General features: G+C 45.6%; 1 protein-coding gene across 1 annotated transcript; it reads left to right on the plus strand.

Moving 5' to 3' along the window:
• Positions 1–329: 329 nt before the first annotated feature.
• LOC136495245 (uncharacterized protein At2g33490-like) lies at positions 330–14,974 on the plus strand. Its single transcript, XM_066491222.1, has 9 exons — positions 330–668; positions 1,574–1,646; positions 1,750–1,827; positions 2,506–2,567; positions 2,680–2,748; positions 2,943–2,971; positions 3,051–3,261; positions 3,357–3,587; positions 14,623–14,974. Exons 1-9 carry the CDS (start codon positions 555–557, stop codon positions 14,758–14,760), a joined length of 1,005 nt encoding a protein of 334 aa, XP_066347319.1. The 5' UTR covers positions 330–554; the 3' UTR covers positions 14,761–14,974.
• The last annotated feature ends 2,120 nt before the right edge of the window (positions 14,975–17,094 follow it).

Here is a 17,094-nt window from a genome sequence, read left to right on the forward strand (position 1 = left end):
GTCGCTAGCCCTGGCTGTGGCGGTGGCGGTGCCTCCCCGCGCCCAGCGTGCCTCCCCGCGCGCGCGCCGGCCATGGCAGTGGCGGTGGCGACGACGACGGCAGTGGATCTGTGATTTGTCCTTCCATAGAAAAAAATTTGTGATCTGTGATCTGTAGTGGCTAGAGGTTAAGAAGGGTGAAGGCTCTTTGATCTTAATCCTATGATGTAAAAAAATTATGTATTGAAACTATATAAAACACATGGTTGTGTACGACTTATTTATGCCATATATCTCGCACTTTACAGGGTCACGCTTGCTACGTTTGGTCAAACATGGATCAAAATGAATCCATCTATTCTATCTCTCCAAAAACCACGCCATAAACTCCCCCTCTCCGACGACTGACTATTCTTCCCATCAGTTTTCGTCCCAAAATTCCAAAGCTCGAGAGCTGCAGCAACGAAGAACGCCAGCCTCGCCTTCTCCCCTCTCTCCACCTCTCCTGCTAATCATCGTCGCGGGCCTGCGATTCGGTGTTGCGATTCCGGCCTGGGGATTCAAGGCGGAAGGGGATGAAATCGCCATTGCGCAGGTTCCGGGGCTTCGCCCACCACCACCACCACAGGGAGAGGAAGGACCATGGCCCGCCACCCGCCAAGCTCGACGAGCTCACCTACGCCGCCCAGGTCTCGTCTCCGCCCCGAACGCCTCTCTTCGTTCCTGCCGGGTTATTGCTGCGCTGTTGGTTCTGCCGTGTGGTTACGCGCCAAAGTCGGATCGTGTGTGCTCGTCGAGGAGCCGCGATCCCACCCCCTGCTTATGCCGCGGATTTTCATGGCTCGTGTTGACCGCAGCGACTTGTTCCTGGGCCACGGTGATTTTTTAGGATCGGATGATCTTCGCTAATACATTTGTACTGAGCGATGAATCCTTTTTTGTGTTTATTTCGTGTATAGGTTGCCCATTTTCCTTTAGGCTGTGGGAATTCTTCTTAGTAAATTGTTCATAATTTCATATATTGTTTGGATATAATCAGCGAAATGTGTGGATTTGCTCGCTTTCGTGTGTTATTGTGGCCATTAGAGATTTGGAGTTCAGAAGCACTTGGCCTGTTTCTTCCTGGTCAAAGTCCACGGCAGGAAGCTTGGGTCGCAGAAAGTAGCTATCTAGAACTGGTCTCGCAGTCAGCAATTCAAAGTCGTTATGAGAGGACAGATCATTTGTTTAACCTTGCGTTGCCTGCTGGGCGTTATTATATTAATAACAGTGTGGAAATACGTTTTCTGAAATTTAGGAGAGTTCCTGTCCTTAGTGTCTGCATCTTAATGGATAAATTATGGTGAAAGCTGTTCAGACATGAATGTGATGTTGGATTAGACGAATGCAATTGAAGTTTATTATATGGTACAAGTTTGACAGGACTACAAGCTGATCCATGATTTGAAATTTCAGAAAAATTCACAAGTCATTCACTTTCTCATGTGAATTATAATAGGAAGAGAAGATTTGGGGCCTACAACTGTCCTTTAATGGAAATTAAAATTGTTTAACCCACCTTTTTGTAACATGAACGTGAAATCGTACTTTGCAGGAAATGGAAGATATGAGGAACTGTTACGATAGCTTGCTTTCAGCTGCAGCTGCAACAACAAATAGTGTATATGGTAATTGCTATTTTTACTTATACTGAAATAAAACTGTCCCTATTGCCACATCAGATATTTTGTCTGTCATATTCTTACAATCACATGTAATCCACTCCTGCAGAGTTTGCAGAAGCCATGGATGAAATGGGAACTTGCTTGCTTGAAAAAGCTGCATTGAACTATGATGATGATGAAAGTGGTGAGTGATTGTGTGGATCTGTAAGTACGTATGATATGGAAACTTTGTGGTCTGAAATTGTTCTTACGAGTGCGTTTTAGCAAATCAAATTTCGTGTTTTAGAGCCAACTATGCTATTTTTTCAGCATGTCCATTTCTTTCTTGAACGCTGTATGTCATTTTTGTATGGATAAGCCCCGAAACAGAATTTTCATCTACTCAGCCCCCTGTATAAAGAGAGACAGGTGTTGGCTGAACCTGAAACAGGAGGATGCAGTAAAATGGGATTTGGAAGAATGGAATATTATCCAATGGATTTGGATAGAAGCCCGTTGAGCAATCCATTTACGTGAACTACTGAATCATGAACTGGTCTTTAAGATCTACTAGTAATATTAGTTTGTTTTAGATATTTTCTTCCTTTTTACCTCCAGTACCAATTTTGAGGGTGTTCTTTTTTTTGACATCGTGGCAGACTTGTCATCCAGTTTTGCCATACTAGTGTCCAGTTTATCTCTTGATAGTTGCAAGGAGAATTGCCAAATCCTTCATTGAAAACACTTGTTAGTTGATGATACTTTTCTTCTAGCTTTCAGTGAACGTAGAAAACAAAATTCTCATGTTTGTTTTTTAGAGATACATCTTTATTTTAAGAAGTATCAGGCCTTCTTCGTTCTATTCATTTAGTCCTACCTGCAGGTAAAGTGCTGATGATGCTAGGGAAGGCCCAATTTGAACTACAGAAATTTGTGGATGGCTATGTAAAGTCCTTTGTCACTGTTGTAAAATTGTATCACAACATATATTCTTCAATCAATCATACTATTTAATGTATAATTTGTATGCTTACTAGTATTTTTTCTTTCTTTATAGCGTACAAATATTATAAATACAATCACAAATCCATCAGAATCCCTTCTGAAAGAGCTACAAGTTGTAGAGGTTAGATCTCCCTGATTATGCTTTTCTCAACTTCATGCAATTGTGAGCTCATGTTCAAATATTGTTATTTTGCTAATTTGTTGTTCATATTGCATTTATCATCATCTCCAAATAAAAGAAAAACTTAATTCCTCACACTTAGTTTAGTCCATCATGTGACATGCTGTCCTTACATTTCTTTCCTACTGATTCAGGAAATGAAAGACCAATGTGATCAGAAAAGGTACACGTTTCTTGAATGTCATCTTATCCATTTTACAATCTGTGCTTTTCCTCCTTGTAAATATTTTTTTCCATTTCAGAGCGGAATATGAAGCCATGCGAGCAGCCTATGGGGAGAAAGGAGGGCGATCGAGGCACCCCAAAAATGAATCATTCTCATCAGAACAACTGCAAACTTCGTTTCTTGAGTACCAAGAGGAGGCAGCATTGTTTATATTTCGCTTGAAATCACTAAAGCAAGGTCAATTTCTAAGTATTTTGACACAGGCTGCTCGTCATCATGCTGCTCAGGTAGCTTAACATGTCTTCACCAAGAACTACAACTAATGATGACTCCTATGCAGTGGTAAAGACTACAACTATCTTACTATTATTTGGATTTTCAGTTGAGTTTTTTCAGGAAAGGGCTGAAGCATCTAGAGTCTCTGGAGCCTTGTGTCAAAGCAGTTGCTGAGAAGCAGCACATTGACTACCACTTCAGTGGACTGGATGATGACAGTAATATTGATGATTACAGCTCTTACCACGATAATCATAGTGATGGCAGTGAGTTAAGTTTTGACTACGAGATAAATGACAGGGACAAGGACCTCCTCACTTCCAGAAGCCCAATGGATGTAAGTTCTTTTCCAGCTGATCAATTCATTTGGCATTATGTAGCTAAGTTTCATTTACTGAACTCGGTCCATCCTCTGTTCTTAGTGATTAATCATTCTAGCATCATCTCGAAATATGAGCAATTTTTAGATGATTACTTAAAACTAGACCAACCTAGGAGAACTAGGTGGCATTTTATTAATAAGAAAATAGGCACCCAAATTCGCCTCAGCAAGAACTTGAACCTGGATGGTCCTCGCATAGATCCACACCCTTGACCAACTGAGATAGCTTAGCTTCCTTTCTATAGATGATTAAATATGTTGCCATTTTTTTAATAAGTTCCTTTGAGGTCAGTTAACCTTCAGCTTAATAATAATTTGGTTTGGTTTAATCCTTTCATGAGGAAGGAAACACTCTAACACTTACTTGCTTCATTAGTTTTTTTTATCGAATAACGCAGGATAGGTGCATGTCATTTCATTAATTTCATTAATAAGAGAGAAAAGAGATACTAACGGGCGATGGGATGGGAATGGGCTAGGGCGACCCATTGAGTAGTTGACCCGACCCATAAAAGCAAGGCCAATGGGTCATAGGGGACGGCCTCAAAGTCTGAAATGGGCCGATAGCGCCAGAACCTAGTTTCCCAATAGGTAACATGGGTCGACCCAATAGTCACATAACAATCTTTTTTTTTTTGAATTTGTTGATCTTTATTTTTCTGAATAAGCACGGTTGGTCATAACTTTTAAACATGTCTATGCTTGGAAGTAGATTGAGGAATATCATATTTTGGAGGTGAAAATAGATAAAATTAAAATCATGGTAAACTTGCAAACTTATGATGTACTGGGTTAGGAAGGATAACCTTTAAGTGAAATGGGTTGACCCATGGCCCCTAAAGTTGCCTTGAGGTCATAGGGCTCGGTCCAAGGCTGGGCAGGTCAACCCATTCCCATCCTGAAACATGCCACAGACAAAACTAGCCAGAGAGAAGACACTACTACACTCGCACCTTTCACAGCCGCGTCGTAACCCACATCGCAGTCCAATTTCGGCTTCGGCAGTAAGTTGTCGACAATGATGGTCATAGCCTTCACCGTTGCCATCTGGGAACGACTGCGGTGTACACTAACACCGCCGATTGGCTTATGATCCGTCCGTGATTAGGTCTTTACTTCAGTCGCATTGGAGCACGACCCGGCTGTGGATGTACACTAACACCGCCGCATTGGCAAATGATACGACTGTGTCGAGGCTATCAAAATCGTCGTGTGGGCACATCAACCACCTGTGTAGTTGTCATTAGCACCGTCGCCTTGTACTTCGACCCGACTGTCAGCGGTGCGGGTTCGCTGTCGGTTCGATGGCCGAGACGCCTGTGTAGAGGTTAGCACCACCGTCGCTTCAACGTATGATCCACCAGTATAAAGGTCATGGTCACCGTCGTCTTGAACCACGATCCGCCTTTGATGATCGTTTAGTCGGTGTCGGGTTACTAAACGATTCGGCGGTGATACACTTTTATCCCTGCCGCATAATACGTATAGCGACAGGTGACATAATTTCATCCTGTTTCACAATAGTTACTAATTCAGCTGGGCCCTTAATAGCTTGATGAATACAAAGCATACAAATATATAATCATTACATCCATAAATTATGTTCACAAACAAGAGTACTTTTTACAATAACAATGGACGCTATCATAACATCTTTCTGAACTAATATGTAACACAAGCGGTACATAGAGCATACTATTCTATACAGACTTACATAACGAAATGACGTAGCTATGCTCCTTATATGTGGCACTCCTGTTTGCAAGGCAAAATGAATATAATTAGTGTATCCTTTGGATTGGTAGCAAATGCATCATGGAACCCCTCTTATTCATCTCTGATCCACAACTTGAACAAAGCAGCAGAATTATTAATATTGAACATATCATTCCTTTAGTTACCAAGCCAAAATTGGCCTATACATATATAGAATGAAAACAAATGTCTACCTGAACAAAGACTGTTGTGACGAAATGCAGGAAATGCACCTTTACTGCTCTATTAATGACTCCATGAACAAGAGAACATAAGGAAGATAGTAAGGCCTGTTCATATGAAAACGCTCTCTTGATCTACAAAAGCGGATGACACGGGCATGGATGACATGAACCTTTCTGCGGTCCATGTCATATGCAATCAATGTTCTATCCTTCTCAACAAGGAAAATGAAATTCCATTCTGGGTAAACTGTAATCACTCTGTACTCCTTATCACAAAGCTCAGAACCAACTTTAATATTCATACAGTCCAAACAGTTTCTTCGTGTTCACAACATGCTTCCAATTCCAGTTATCAGTACCATAGTCTTCAAGTATCCACACTAAAAGCCAAGACCTATTGCGAAAATCAGCACAACACACACACATGTGACCCTGAGCTTGATGGACATTTCAGCACCACCTGGTTTACGAATTGTCCTCCATGTCTTTTCCTCCATATCTACAGTAACTATCGTAGGGTACTCAACCATGTACATAAAACCATTAAGAAAAATACTTCTCAATTTTGAACGTAGAACAATACTATCCTCGTCTTATTCAGATTCCTTAAAGATCCATGCTGCAGTTTTAGATGAGTAGATCTTCACACCTACGCACGCACTCTCCACCTCAACAAATTCAATCACATGGAAGTGCGAGGACCTTGGCTGCGATGAGTTCTTCGCCGGCTCCACCACAGCCAGCAATGCCACGCACTCCAGCATCGATCGGCACCTCTCCGGGCACGTCTACTCCAGCTCGTGTCGAGCACAGCCCGGTTGAGCTCGCTACTCCGCTCTCTCACGACGAGGAGTGCATCGACGCGTACCACGACGGCGAGCCATTGCGGTACCGTACGATGGAGAACCTTCTCGGCGACCAGCCGGTGCCGGGACCGGTGCCTCACGACCTGGCGGCGCAGTTGCACCTTGCGTGTGACGATGGCGAGCCTCGGTCGTTTGCAGAGGCCGAGAGACACGCGGCATGGCGCGCCGCGATGCAGTTGGAGATGGATGCGGTTGAGAAGAACCACACCTGGGAGCTTGCTGACCTTCCTCGTGGTCATCGCGCGATCACCCTTAAGTGGGTGTACAAGCTGAAGAGGGATGAAGCCGGTGCCATCGTCAAGCACAAGGCTCGCTTGGTGGCGCGAGGTTTCGTGCAGCAGGAGGGGGTCGACTTCGACGACGCCTTTGCTCTCGTGGCACGGATGGAGTCCGTGCGACTCCTCCTTTCGCTAGCTGCCTAGGAGGGCTGGCGTGTTCATCACATGGACGTCAAGTCGGCGTTCCTTAACGGCGACTTGAAGGAGGTCTACGTGCACCAGCCGCCGGGATTTGCGATCCCCGGCAAGGAGGGCAAGGTGCTCCGCCTGCGCAAGGCCCTCTATGGCTTGCGGTAGGCACCGAGGGCGTGGAATGCCAAGCTAGATTCCACGCTAAAGGGGATGGGCTTCGAGCAAAGCCCGCACGAGGCGGCCATCTACCGACGGGGCAATGGAGGAAATGCCCTGCTGGTGGGTGTCTACGTCGACGACTTGGTGATCACCGGCACCAAGGATGCGGAGGTGGCGGCATTCAAAGAAGAGATGAAGGCCACCTTCCAGATGAGTGACCTGGGGCCTCTCTCCTTCTACCTGGGAATCGAAGTACACCAGGATAACTCTGGGATCACGCTTCGACAGACCGCCTACGCCAAGCGCGTCGTTGAGCTAGCTGGGCTCACCGACTGCAACCCAGCTCTCACTCCGATGGAGGAGAGGCTGAAGCGGAGCCGCGACAGCACAACGGAGGGTGGACGCTACGCAGTACCGGCGTCTTGTGGGGAGCCTTCGCTACCTCGCCCACACACGGCCGGACTTGGCATTCTCTGTCGGCTATGTTAGTCGGTTCATGCAGCGACCGACGACGGAGCACCAGCAGGCTGTGAAAAGGATCATCCGCTACGTTGCGGGGACTCTCGACCACGGCCTCTACTACCCGAGGTGCCCTGGGGCGGTACACTTCGTCGGGTACAGCGACCACGCCGGTGACATCGACACCAGCAAGAGCATGAGCGGGATCCTCTTCTTCCTCGGCAAGTGCCCCGTTAGCTGGCAGTCGGTCAAGCAGCAGATGGTGGCCCTGTCCAGCTGCGAGGCCGAGTACATAGCGGCCTCCACCGCTTCGACTCGGGCGCTCTGGCTCGCTCGACTGCTTGGTGATCTCCTCGGCAGAGACACTAGAGCGGTGGAGCTCAGGGTGGACAGCAAGTCCGCTCTGGCCCTGGCAAAGAACCCCGTGTTCCACGAACGCAGCAAGCACATCCGGGTGAGGTACCACTTCATCCGAGGCTGTTTGGAGGAAGGGAGCATCAAGGCGAGCTACATCAACACCAAGGACCAGCTTGCAGACCTGCTCACCAAGCCCCTTGGGAGGATCAAGTTCCTTGAGCTCTGCTCCAGGACCGGGATGGTTCAACTCTCCCACAAGACGACGCACAAAACTTAGGGGGAGAATGATGGATAAGTCTCATGTGTGGCTGGTCTTTGTGGGGCTATGCTGCCCACATGGTCCTTGTGGCTGTTTTTCTGTGTTTAGGACAACATCTTATATTAGAGGACATCATTTTAGAGGACAACATTTTAGACTAGAGGACAGCATCTTAGCTAGGACAATATATTAGCATCTTAGACTAGCATCTTGGCATATGCTTGGCTGGCTAGCAGCCTATAAATATGTAACCCCAACCCCTCAGGTTGGCATGGCATTTGTGTGAGCTTGTGTAAGAAATAGACAAGAAAATTGCCCCAACTCCTAGTGTCATCCTCTCTTGATGAGAGTAAGAATTCTCCTACTACCAAGAGTGAGAATTCAGCGACTAACACGTTGTCAATCTCCATGTCATCACGAGCCTTGATCACTACAATCCTGTCCACATCCATTGGTACACTTTCATTTAGCTCATCGACTTTGTTCACAAAGCACTGATTCGGTGAACCAATACTAAGGATAATAAGGCTCACAAGCTGCACTCCACGGATATACAAGGCCACAAACTCCAGAACGAGGAGATGTATTTTTATTTGCAGATCCAACAAAATTACTGTAGCTAGGTTGGAGGTGAAGGAGCAGAGAGCACGAGAGAGCAATACAAATGAATATAGAATTCGGTTAAGGAGCAGATCCAGTGCAGTTACCTTAGATCCGGATGGAGCAGAGAAGCAAGGACGACGCGCTGAAGATTTGTGCGCCGTTGAGGCTTGGAGGTGAAGGAGCAGTGAGCACGTGAGAGGCTGCCTTTCGTCCGACGCTAGTAGGGTGAAGCAGAGCAAGGGAGCAGAGTGGGGAATGGATGGGAGGAAGGTGTGGTAGGACCGTAGGAGTGTATATACAGTTCAATAAATTGGTTGCCCTATACCAAGGTCCAGTGTCCAGAGAAGTAGGATGCCTCCAACACATCAATTGATACTTTGATCTACTATAATTTATAGTTCAATAAATTGAACACCTAGTTAGCCTTCCATTTAGTTCAACAATAGTTGTACAATAGTGATAGATTTCAGTCCGACACATCAATTGATACTTAGATGTACTAGCATTTACATTTTAATAAATTAAACAACTAAATAATCGCCTTGCATTTAGTTTACCAATAGTTGTACAAAAGTGACAGATTTCAGTCCGATACATCATAAATTGATACTTGAATATACTGCGGTTAACTAAGCAACTAGCCAATGAACATGCCAAGAACTAAGGTAAGTACAAAATTAAATGAAAGAAAAACAGGAAGCACATTTCTTTCTCAAAGGTACGAAATCTTCCATCATCTTCGTTAGAACCCTGGCCATTTCTTCAATCCGTGGCATAATCTCTTCCTCCTCCTGCAGACGTTCTTCATTTGTTGTAACATTGGCCAATGCCTTCAGCTCCCAAATCTTGTCACGTAAATCCAAAATTAAAGTCCCCAGAAATTTCCCATATTGTGGATCGTGCTACTTAAAGAATCCGCAATCTAAGTCGGGCTACAAAAAAACCAAATTACTATAAGTACAGCGGGATTTCAGCATTTGCATTGCGAAAGAAATCGAGTTACATTATTTGCCCTGCAGCATCTGTGGTACCGACCATAGTTTTTAAGGCGTCGCCTAGTCATCCGAGCGGGATTCCAAACAGGGTTGTCGCGCCCTCATCGCGTATGGCGTCGCCTCACGGCTGAAGGCGTCGCCTAGGCGTTGATTTCGCTAAGGCGGACGCCGCTGGACGGAAAAGCACGCGGGAAAGACCAGCGTCGCGCAGGAAAAGAGCGAAGTGATGCGCGCGCGTGGGAAAAGAAGCAGCTGCGCGCCTACACCTCCCGCCAACCCAATCCCCATCGCGTCAGTTGAGAGAGGGAGAAGGAGAGGGAAAGGGAGGAGAGAGGAAGAGAGAGGAGGGCGGCGGCGCACCTGGAATCCGGCACTGGCGTGCCGCAGGCGACTGCCCCCGCGCGAGTCTGCCCCGTCCGTGACCCGCCTGCGCGAGCGCGACTCCGTCCCGTCCGCGACTCCAGCCCTGTCTGTGACCGACTCCCGCTCCGTCCGCTGCGACCCACGACCGACTTCGGCCCTGTCCCCAACCGCGACTTTGCTCTGCGACCGCACGATTGGCACTTACGTCCTCCCCCTCTTTCCTCTGCTGCTGTGCGGCTCTCCTCTTGCTCCCCCTTCTTCCTCTGCTCTTCCTCCCCCTTCTTCCTCTGCTCTTCCTCCGCCTTGTTCCCATGCTCTGCTCCTTCCTATGCTCTACTTTGCTTTCTCTGCTCTGCTCGTTTCTCCTATTTATGTGTTACAGTTTGATAGTTGGAATGGATAGCTCACAGGTGTACTCTTCTGACGTGGTTGCCTAATTGCTGTGAATAATTAATATATGCTTGACTGTTTGTCTCTCTGACGTCTGAACTTTGCTGCATAAGAGAGGTTAATTTATTGATCTGTGTCATTGTTATATGTGCCTTTGAGGCTCTGATTGTGAACAACAGTATGTGTATGGCGTCGCCTCGCCACGCGCCTAATTTGCCTAGGCGTCTGGAAGGGGGTGGAGCGCCGCACCTCGCCTTACCGCCTTAAAAACTATGGCACCGACGTCCTTGGTTTCCATCACTCCATGAAATCCAACGAGACGTCTTCAAGCCGTAGCGACACAAAAGTGGTGGCTGGTATGCGTAGAGGTGGTTCTTGACGCGGCACGGGATGGGCGCCCCCCTCCCGTTGTAGCCTCCTCCGCTGGAAGACGGTGTTCTCGCGACGGCACCCTGGGATGGTGCCGACCACTGGTAGGAGTTAGAGCTAGATGCAGCCATGGAGCAGTCAGGGTTCAAAGTGTTGCACACACTCTGAGTGAAGAGGTCGGCTCAGGTCTTTTGTCTATGCTTTTGTCTCCCGCCAAGGCGCCAAAACGTCCTTCAAAACCCTCGGACTCCCACCAAGATGAAATGCTGTGTCACCGCCGGTTCAGGGTACTATCCGCCTGTAGAAGGTCTGTTTTGGATCCTTTGTGCTTACATAGAGATGTACACGTGGACCACAATCAAGACCAACTGATTCAATTAACAGTTCAACCGAAGTAATAGTTCAACGATTATGCAGTACTCATATATACTGATCCAGAGGTTTCATCAGTACATATAAACTTCATTAACATAAAAGTTTCACAAATTCTAAGGCTTAATGTCGGATGGGTAGACAGTTGCTAAGGTACTCAATTGGTTGATGTGGTCCCGAAAGCCAGAGGTAGTGAACCGTAGCGAAGATGACAGCATCTCCGTCCACGGACACATTGTATCTATAAAGTATGTCTACTTCCTATCCAGTCCTACAAAGCATAAAAATCTCTCCACAAACAGGGTCTTGAACGATTCTTGTCAAATTTTGTGGTTCAAGGAGGTGACGAACAACAGCTTCAACAATAACAGTCGGTCCGAGTGAATGCTCTGTCCCTAAGTAGCAAACACCATCATCTGGGGTCCTGGTGCCACCTCTAGCCGCCAAAAGGCAAGGTTGCTCGCATCGTAATGGCTTCTTCCGAAGTAAGACATCTATTGCAATGAAGAAATTTCTAATATGAACAAAATTGACGCTGAACCCAAAACCAATTGGAACCAAATGCAAACAGCGGGGGGTGACCGAATCCATCTAACCTTCACGGGGCGTTGTCCACGACGACAATGCAAGGTGCTCGAGGTAGGGCAAGCAAAGGCGGGTGGGGAGAATGAAAATGAAGCAACTGGTGGGGAGAATGAAGATGAAGCAACTGGTGGGGAGAATGAAGATGAGGCAATGGGTGGAGAGAACTAATGGCTTTGTATTGGGGTTTTTTAGTGGTTCCAACAGCCGCGAATGCGCCGATAGGGCCGAGGATAGTTGGGGAACGGACCAGGCAGTTCTAGGTTTCTTTTCCAAACAGATTGATCGGCAGCGAGAACGGATGGCACGGGATAGGGTAAACAGTATCCGTATTAAGCCGACCATTGCCATTCTAATCCAACGCTATAATACGGCGATTGTCAGCAGTTGAACTGCTATTAGATTCTCCTGGAACCAGAACCGTACATGACAATTTTTACTTTTCATTCATATATATAGCAAGAATCAAAGATAGGTAGGAAGAACAGCAGTAGGAAACATAATATTTCAAAGAACTTTTTTTCATTGATTCATTGCATATACAGATAAATACAATTTGGACGAGTATATGATTGTACTCGTCCGGAAACATAATAACTAACCTAAACTATTAAAACTACTTATACTAACTATAAACTACTTAATCTAAATATGATCCTCTCGCAGAGAGGATCATGCTCGCCTCGCTCGCTTGGGAGGAGGTGAGGCGAAGTCGGAGTCGTCGGAGTTGTCGTCATCGTCTTCGGCGTCGGCGTCGTCCTCGTCCTCCTCCTCCTCCTCCTCCGGGTCCTACTTCTCGGAGCTCCACGGAGGACTGTAATCAGACATCCCGTCATTGGAGGAGACGTTCTCCTCGGAGGAGTGGTGGGAAGGCAATTCATCCTCGCTGGACGACGGACTGCTTGGAAACTTGATGGGCAGTCCGACATTTTCTTTGTAAATTGGAAGAGAAGGGGATGATGGATGAACAAGAGGGGACGTTTCGGAGGGCACCGGGCCTGAAGTATATGTAGAGCAGTGGGTACGCGGCTCTTAGGCTTCAGGCAGCGGAAGTAATGGTGATTTGATGGCCTTGAAAGTTGAGGCAATTCAACACTCACGCTGAATTTACCGCCGGTTGACCAAACCCTACTTTAGGGCTGGCGGGTAAAATGTGTATCCTAGTCGGCCCGGCTTTTCATGCGATGGATGAAATGCAACCCCAATACCACTGCTATATCTATCATTAACCCGTCGGTGGTAAAAGTCTAAACTACCGGTTTTAGTCTTAGGAGGCCTCGCTATCGTTCCAACCGACGGTGCAAGTATCACACCGTCGCTTCTATCGCTAAGGCAGTGAAAGTGGCGACAGTGATAAATCAATCTGTAGTAGTGAGATCATGAAAATTTGCTAGCCGGGGTAAAGGAAGCAAGGAAATAGAACCCCTTAGCACCTGCCATGCCCCAGAGCTGTGCTTCCCAGCTATAGACAGGACCGGAGATAAGCTCGGAGAAGCACCATTAAACACAATTATTTCTTTGTTTCTACAAAGTTCATGAACCAAATATGATGAGCGAGTTTAGGCTCTATTGAATGGGACCACTCACAATAGAGCAAGTTCTGCACCACCGATCAGGAGATCATCAAAAGAAAGCTCCAAGGGTTGAGGGCAGAGTACAGCAAGTCCAACTTTCTGCAAAAGGAAGTACCAGAATTGCTTGGCAAACACGCATGACACCAGAAGGTGTTGGATGGTCCTGATTATTGATCACAAAGTGGGCAGACCTCAGGATGAGAGAAACCTCGTCGTGCCAAGCGATCGGCTGTCCAACAGTTATTATGCGCCACCACCAGCCAGAGGAAGAAACAGCATTTTCTGGGTGCCCAGGGTTTCCGCTCCCAAGGACCAAAACTAACAGAACCTTGAAATAAAGGTTCATTAGCTGACTTGATAGGCGCCATTTATGCGTATTGGAACATCTGATGATCTAAATGCAGCTGCACCTGAGCAAGTTATCCCAGAGAGCAAGATAATCAGCAATTGCACTAATTGACAGCGCCCTCGATATCTAGGAGCCATTGCTGGTTTGTGTGATAGCTTCCAATATTCTTCTCTTACTTTCCCTTCTTTTAGGCACAATAGGAGAACCTGAACTAACACTTAATTGCAACATAATAGAAGTGTGGTTGCTAATAATTGCATATTGCTAAAGAAACATTTAATGTAAGACCGGAAGGTCCCTGGGTTCGAGTCGCGGTCTCCTCGCATTGCACAGGCGAGGGTAAGGCTTGCCACTGACACCCTTCCCCAGACCCCGCACAGATCGGGAGCTCTCTGCACTGGGTACGTCCTTTTTTTTCATGTGAAGAAGATTTATACTACTTTCTTTGAGTTGCACCTTTTAATGTTTGTGATGCCTTTTCAGCTAAGTTAGAACAACTCCAAGAGGCTCTTTATATCCTTTCTTATTGATAGGAATAGAGACTTTGGTGAATAAATGCCCTCCAACAGTTTTTTAATTAGATATCCGAATATTGCCATCTTCTATTCCGGATTTCTCGCTAGCCAAAGATCGAGAGCGAGTTGCATCTATAGAGTGTGCACAAGATATAGAGAAGTTGTTGGAGGGTGGAAAGATATAGAGAAGATTCAAATGGATCTCCAAATGAAGATTTAGAGAGCGAGTTTAAGAAAGACCCTTGGAGATGCTCTTAGTCCAATCAAAGCTTATTGGTTCTGCATTTGTGCTGGGTTCATCTCTAGCCTACCCTATCTTGCTTGGGAATAAACTTCTTTGTTGTTGTTATAAAGTGCCTATTATATCTCCTACATTTTGCTTAATTATCATACTAAACTTTCAAACATTTATTTATTTGTTAATATAGTTGGATCAAGCTCATCCAGCGAGTTCCCCAAGACCTCTGAAGGAACAGGAGCAGGTAGTCTTCATCTCACTAGTTATGTGCTGTACATTTTTCATGATAAATTTGTTCATTCTCAATTTTTCATTCATAATGACATGAATCCTCTAGGGTAAACATGTACAAAGAATGACCAAACATTATGTGGGGCTTTACTCTAAACCTTTTTAAGTAATAAGATCCAAATGCTTATGGGATTCAGTCATTATGAATCCTAAAGTGACATGTTTTTTTGGGACAAGGGGGGTACAAAACAAAATCTAAATCAGGTTAGCTCAATGAAGTCAATCTAAAATGTTTTTATCTCCTTTGGTACAACAACAACAACAACAACAACAACAACAACAACATAGCCTTTCAATCCCAAGCAAGTTGCGGAAGGCTAGAGTTGAAACCCACCAAGAGCCCCAAGTCACGGTTCAGGCACTTCAATAGCTGCTTTCCAAGCACTCCTATTCAAACATAGATCTCTAGGTATATCCCAAGCTTTCAAATATCTTTTTAACAAGTCTAAATCATAGTCTCAAGGTTCCTATGCCAAAACACGTCCAAAAACCAGTTTGAAAAAGTAATCGGTTGGAACTCAAACAGGGAAACCGGCTTGGCTGGGTCCCAAACCGGCCTGAGAAGCCAGCCACAACACAAGTCACAGGGAAACCGGCTTGGCTGGTTTGGGAATCGACTAGGCTGGCTCTGCAGACTAGGCACATGGAAAACCGGCTTGGCCAATTTGGGAACCGGCCAGGCTGGTTCTGCTCCTCTCTCTTTCTGCCCTTCTTGACTTCTGGACTCAATAATGATTCAATATATTTTTGTGATCGTTATTGCCAAGAATATTGCTACAAAGTCCTTTGGCCACTTTTGGTCATCAACATATGCCCCATGTTTTTAGGTGAGGTGTAGGTAGACTTTTGAAACATAAAAGCACTAAATAGCAACGATGCCCAACTCATCGGCTATACGTAAACAACGACGTGAGATATGATATTTTCTTTTGCTGTCTAAATTTTTAGTGGTAGCTTTATCTGTACCACAATATTTTTACTAGTTGCACGAAGGAAAATATTGTTCAAAAACTATCGCATGCTTTGTCAAAATTGTCATGAGAGTGATATCCATTTGTTAAAATTTAAAGTTACACCGAAGAATGAAACGCAAAAAAGTGCTATGGGGCCAATTTGCCAAAAATGCAATAGTACAAAAACCGAAAGTCAAAAACACTGCCGAAATATAATGTATTACTCTGACACTAAAGATCGAGTCAGGGCTCCTTTGGAACATAGGATAGGAAAAGTATAGGAACATAAAAAATGTAGGATTTGAGGTGGCATGTCCCTCTAATCCTATCGAAATTGAATCCACAAGAAACTATATAAGGTAGTGTTTGGTTGATGGGATGAGAGTGGGATGATCCCTCTTTTGTGTTGTTTGGTTGGGGGACGATCAAGAATGGGACCATCCCTCCCCCTGTGAATCGAGCGGACGGGGTTGCCATAGGTTGGACGGGCGCTGCCTGCGCGCGAAGAAGAAGAGAAGGCACGTGTAGGGGAGGAAGAAGAGGATGTGAACGTGAGGGGTTGCGGGTAGGCGGCCGCTGCTGGCGCTCCAGGTAGGCCGCGTGCACGAGCCGCGTGCGGGTGGGAGGCGACAACGCGTGGGGCCACGTGCGGTGGACCTGGGGACGAAGAGATAAGGAGAGAGGAAAGAAAAATAAAAAATAAAACACTGACAAATGAGTCCCACCTGTTAGTAGCTTATCCCACTTTTGATGTCTCTAGACCAAACAGAAAATGAGTTGGTTCCATCCCTTCTCAACCAAAAAGAAAATAGAGTCATCCCGTCCCATCAACTAGAGACAGGACCATGCCACTCCACCTTGCCTCCTAAACAAACGCTACCTAAGCTTTGATACCAGTCACGTGAAACACAGGACGTTGAGCATGTTGATGCGGCTATACACACGTCTTTACAAACCCCAACACAAAGATAAGACTGTGAGTTTATATATAGACATAATAAATGGTAAATAGGTTAAAGTCGGTCTACACGCATTCTCATACAATATTTATATAACCCTCTTCAGTTTATATGTCGTTATGATATTTCTAGATATAAAACTTTTATTGTATATCTAGACAATCATATATCTAGATGCATAATAAAGCTACGTACCTAGAAAAGCCAAAACGATGTATAATTAGGGACAAATGATAGTATTATTTTTTACCAGAGATAAATGGCCCCAAGCAGACAACAGCCTAGGCAGAGTTTAAGGGGTTGTTTGATAAGGCTCTAGATTCTATTAGAAATGTCCGGTTCGGAATTCTTTGAAGAAACGTTTCTCGCAAAGAGAAATCACTTGTTACTTTGTTAGAATCGTTTGGCTGAATTTACCAATTCAGAGGCTGCATGGTTGCTGGGCGTGTCCAGCCACCA

This window comes from Miscanthus floridulus, chromosome 12 (assembly GCF_019320115.1).
Source record: "Miscanthus floridulus cultivar M001 chromosome 12, ASM1932011v1, whole genome shotgun sequence".
In the NCBI taxonomy this organism is placed as follows: domain Eukaryota; kingdom Viridiplantae; phylum Streptophyta; class Magnoliopsida; order Poales; family Poaceae; genus Miscanthus; species Miscanthus floridulus.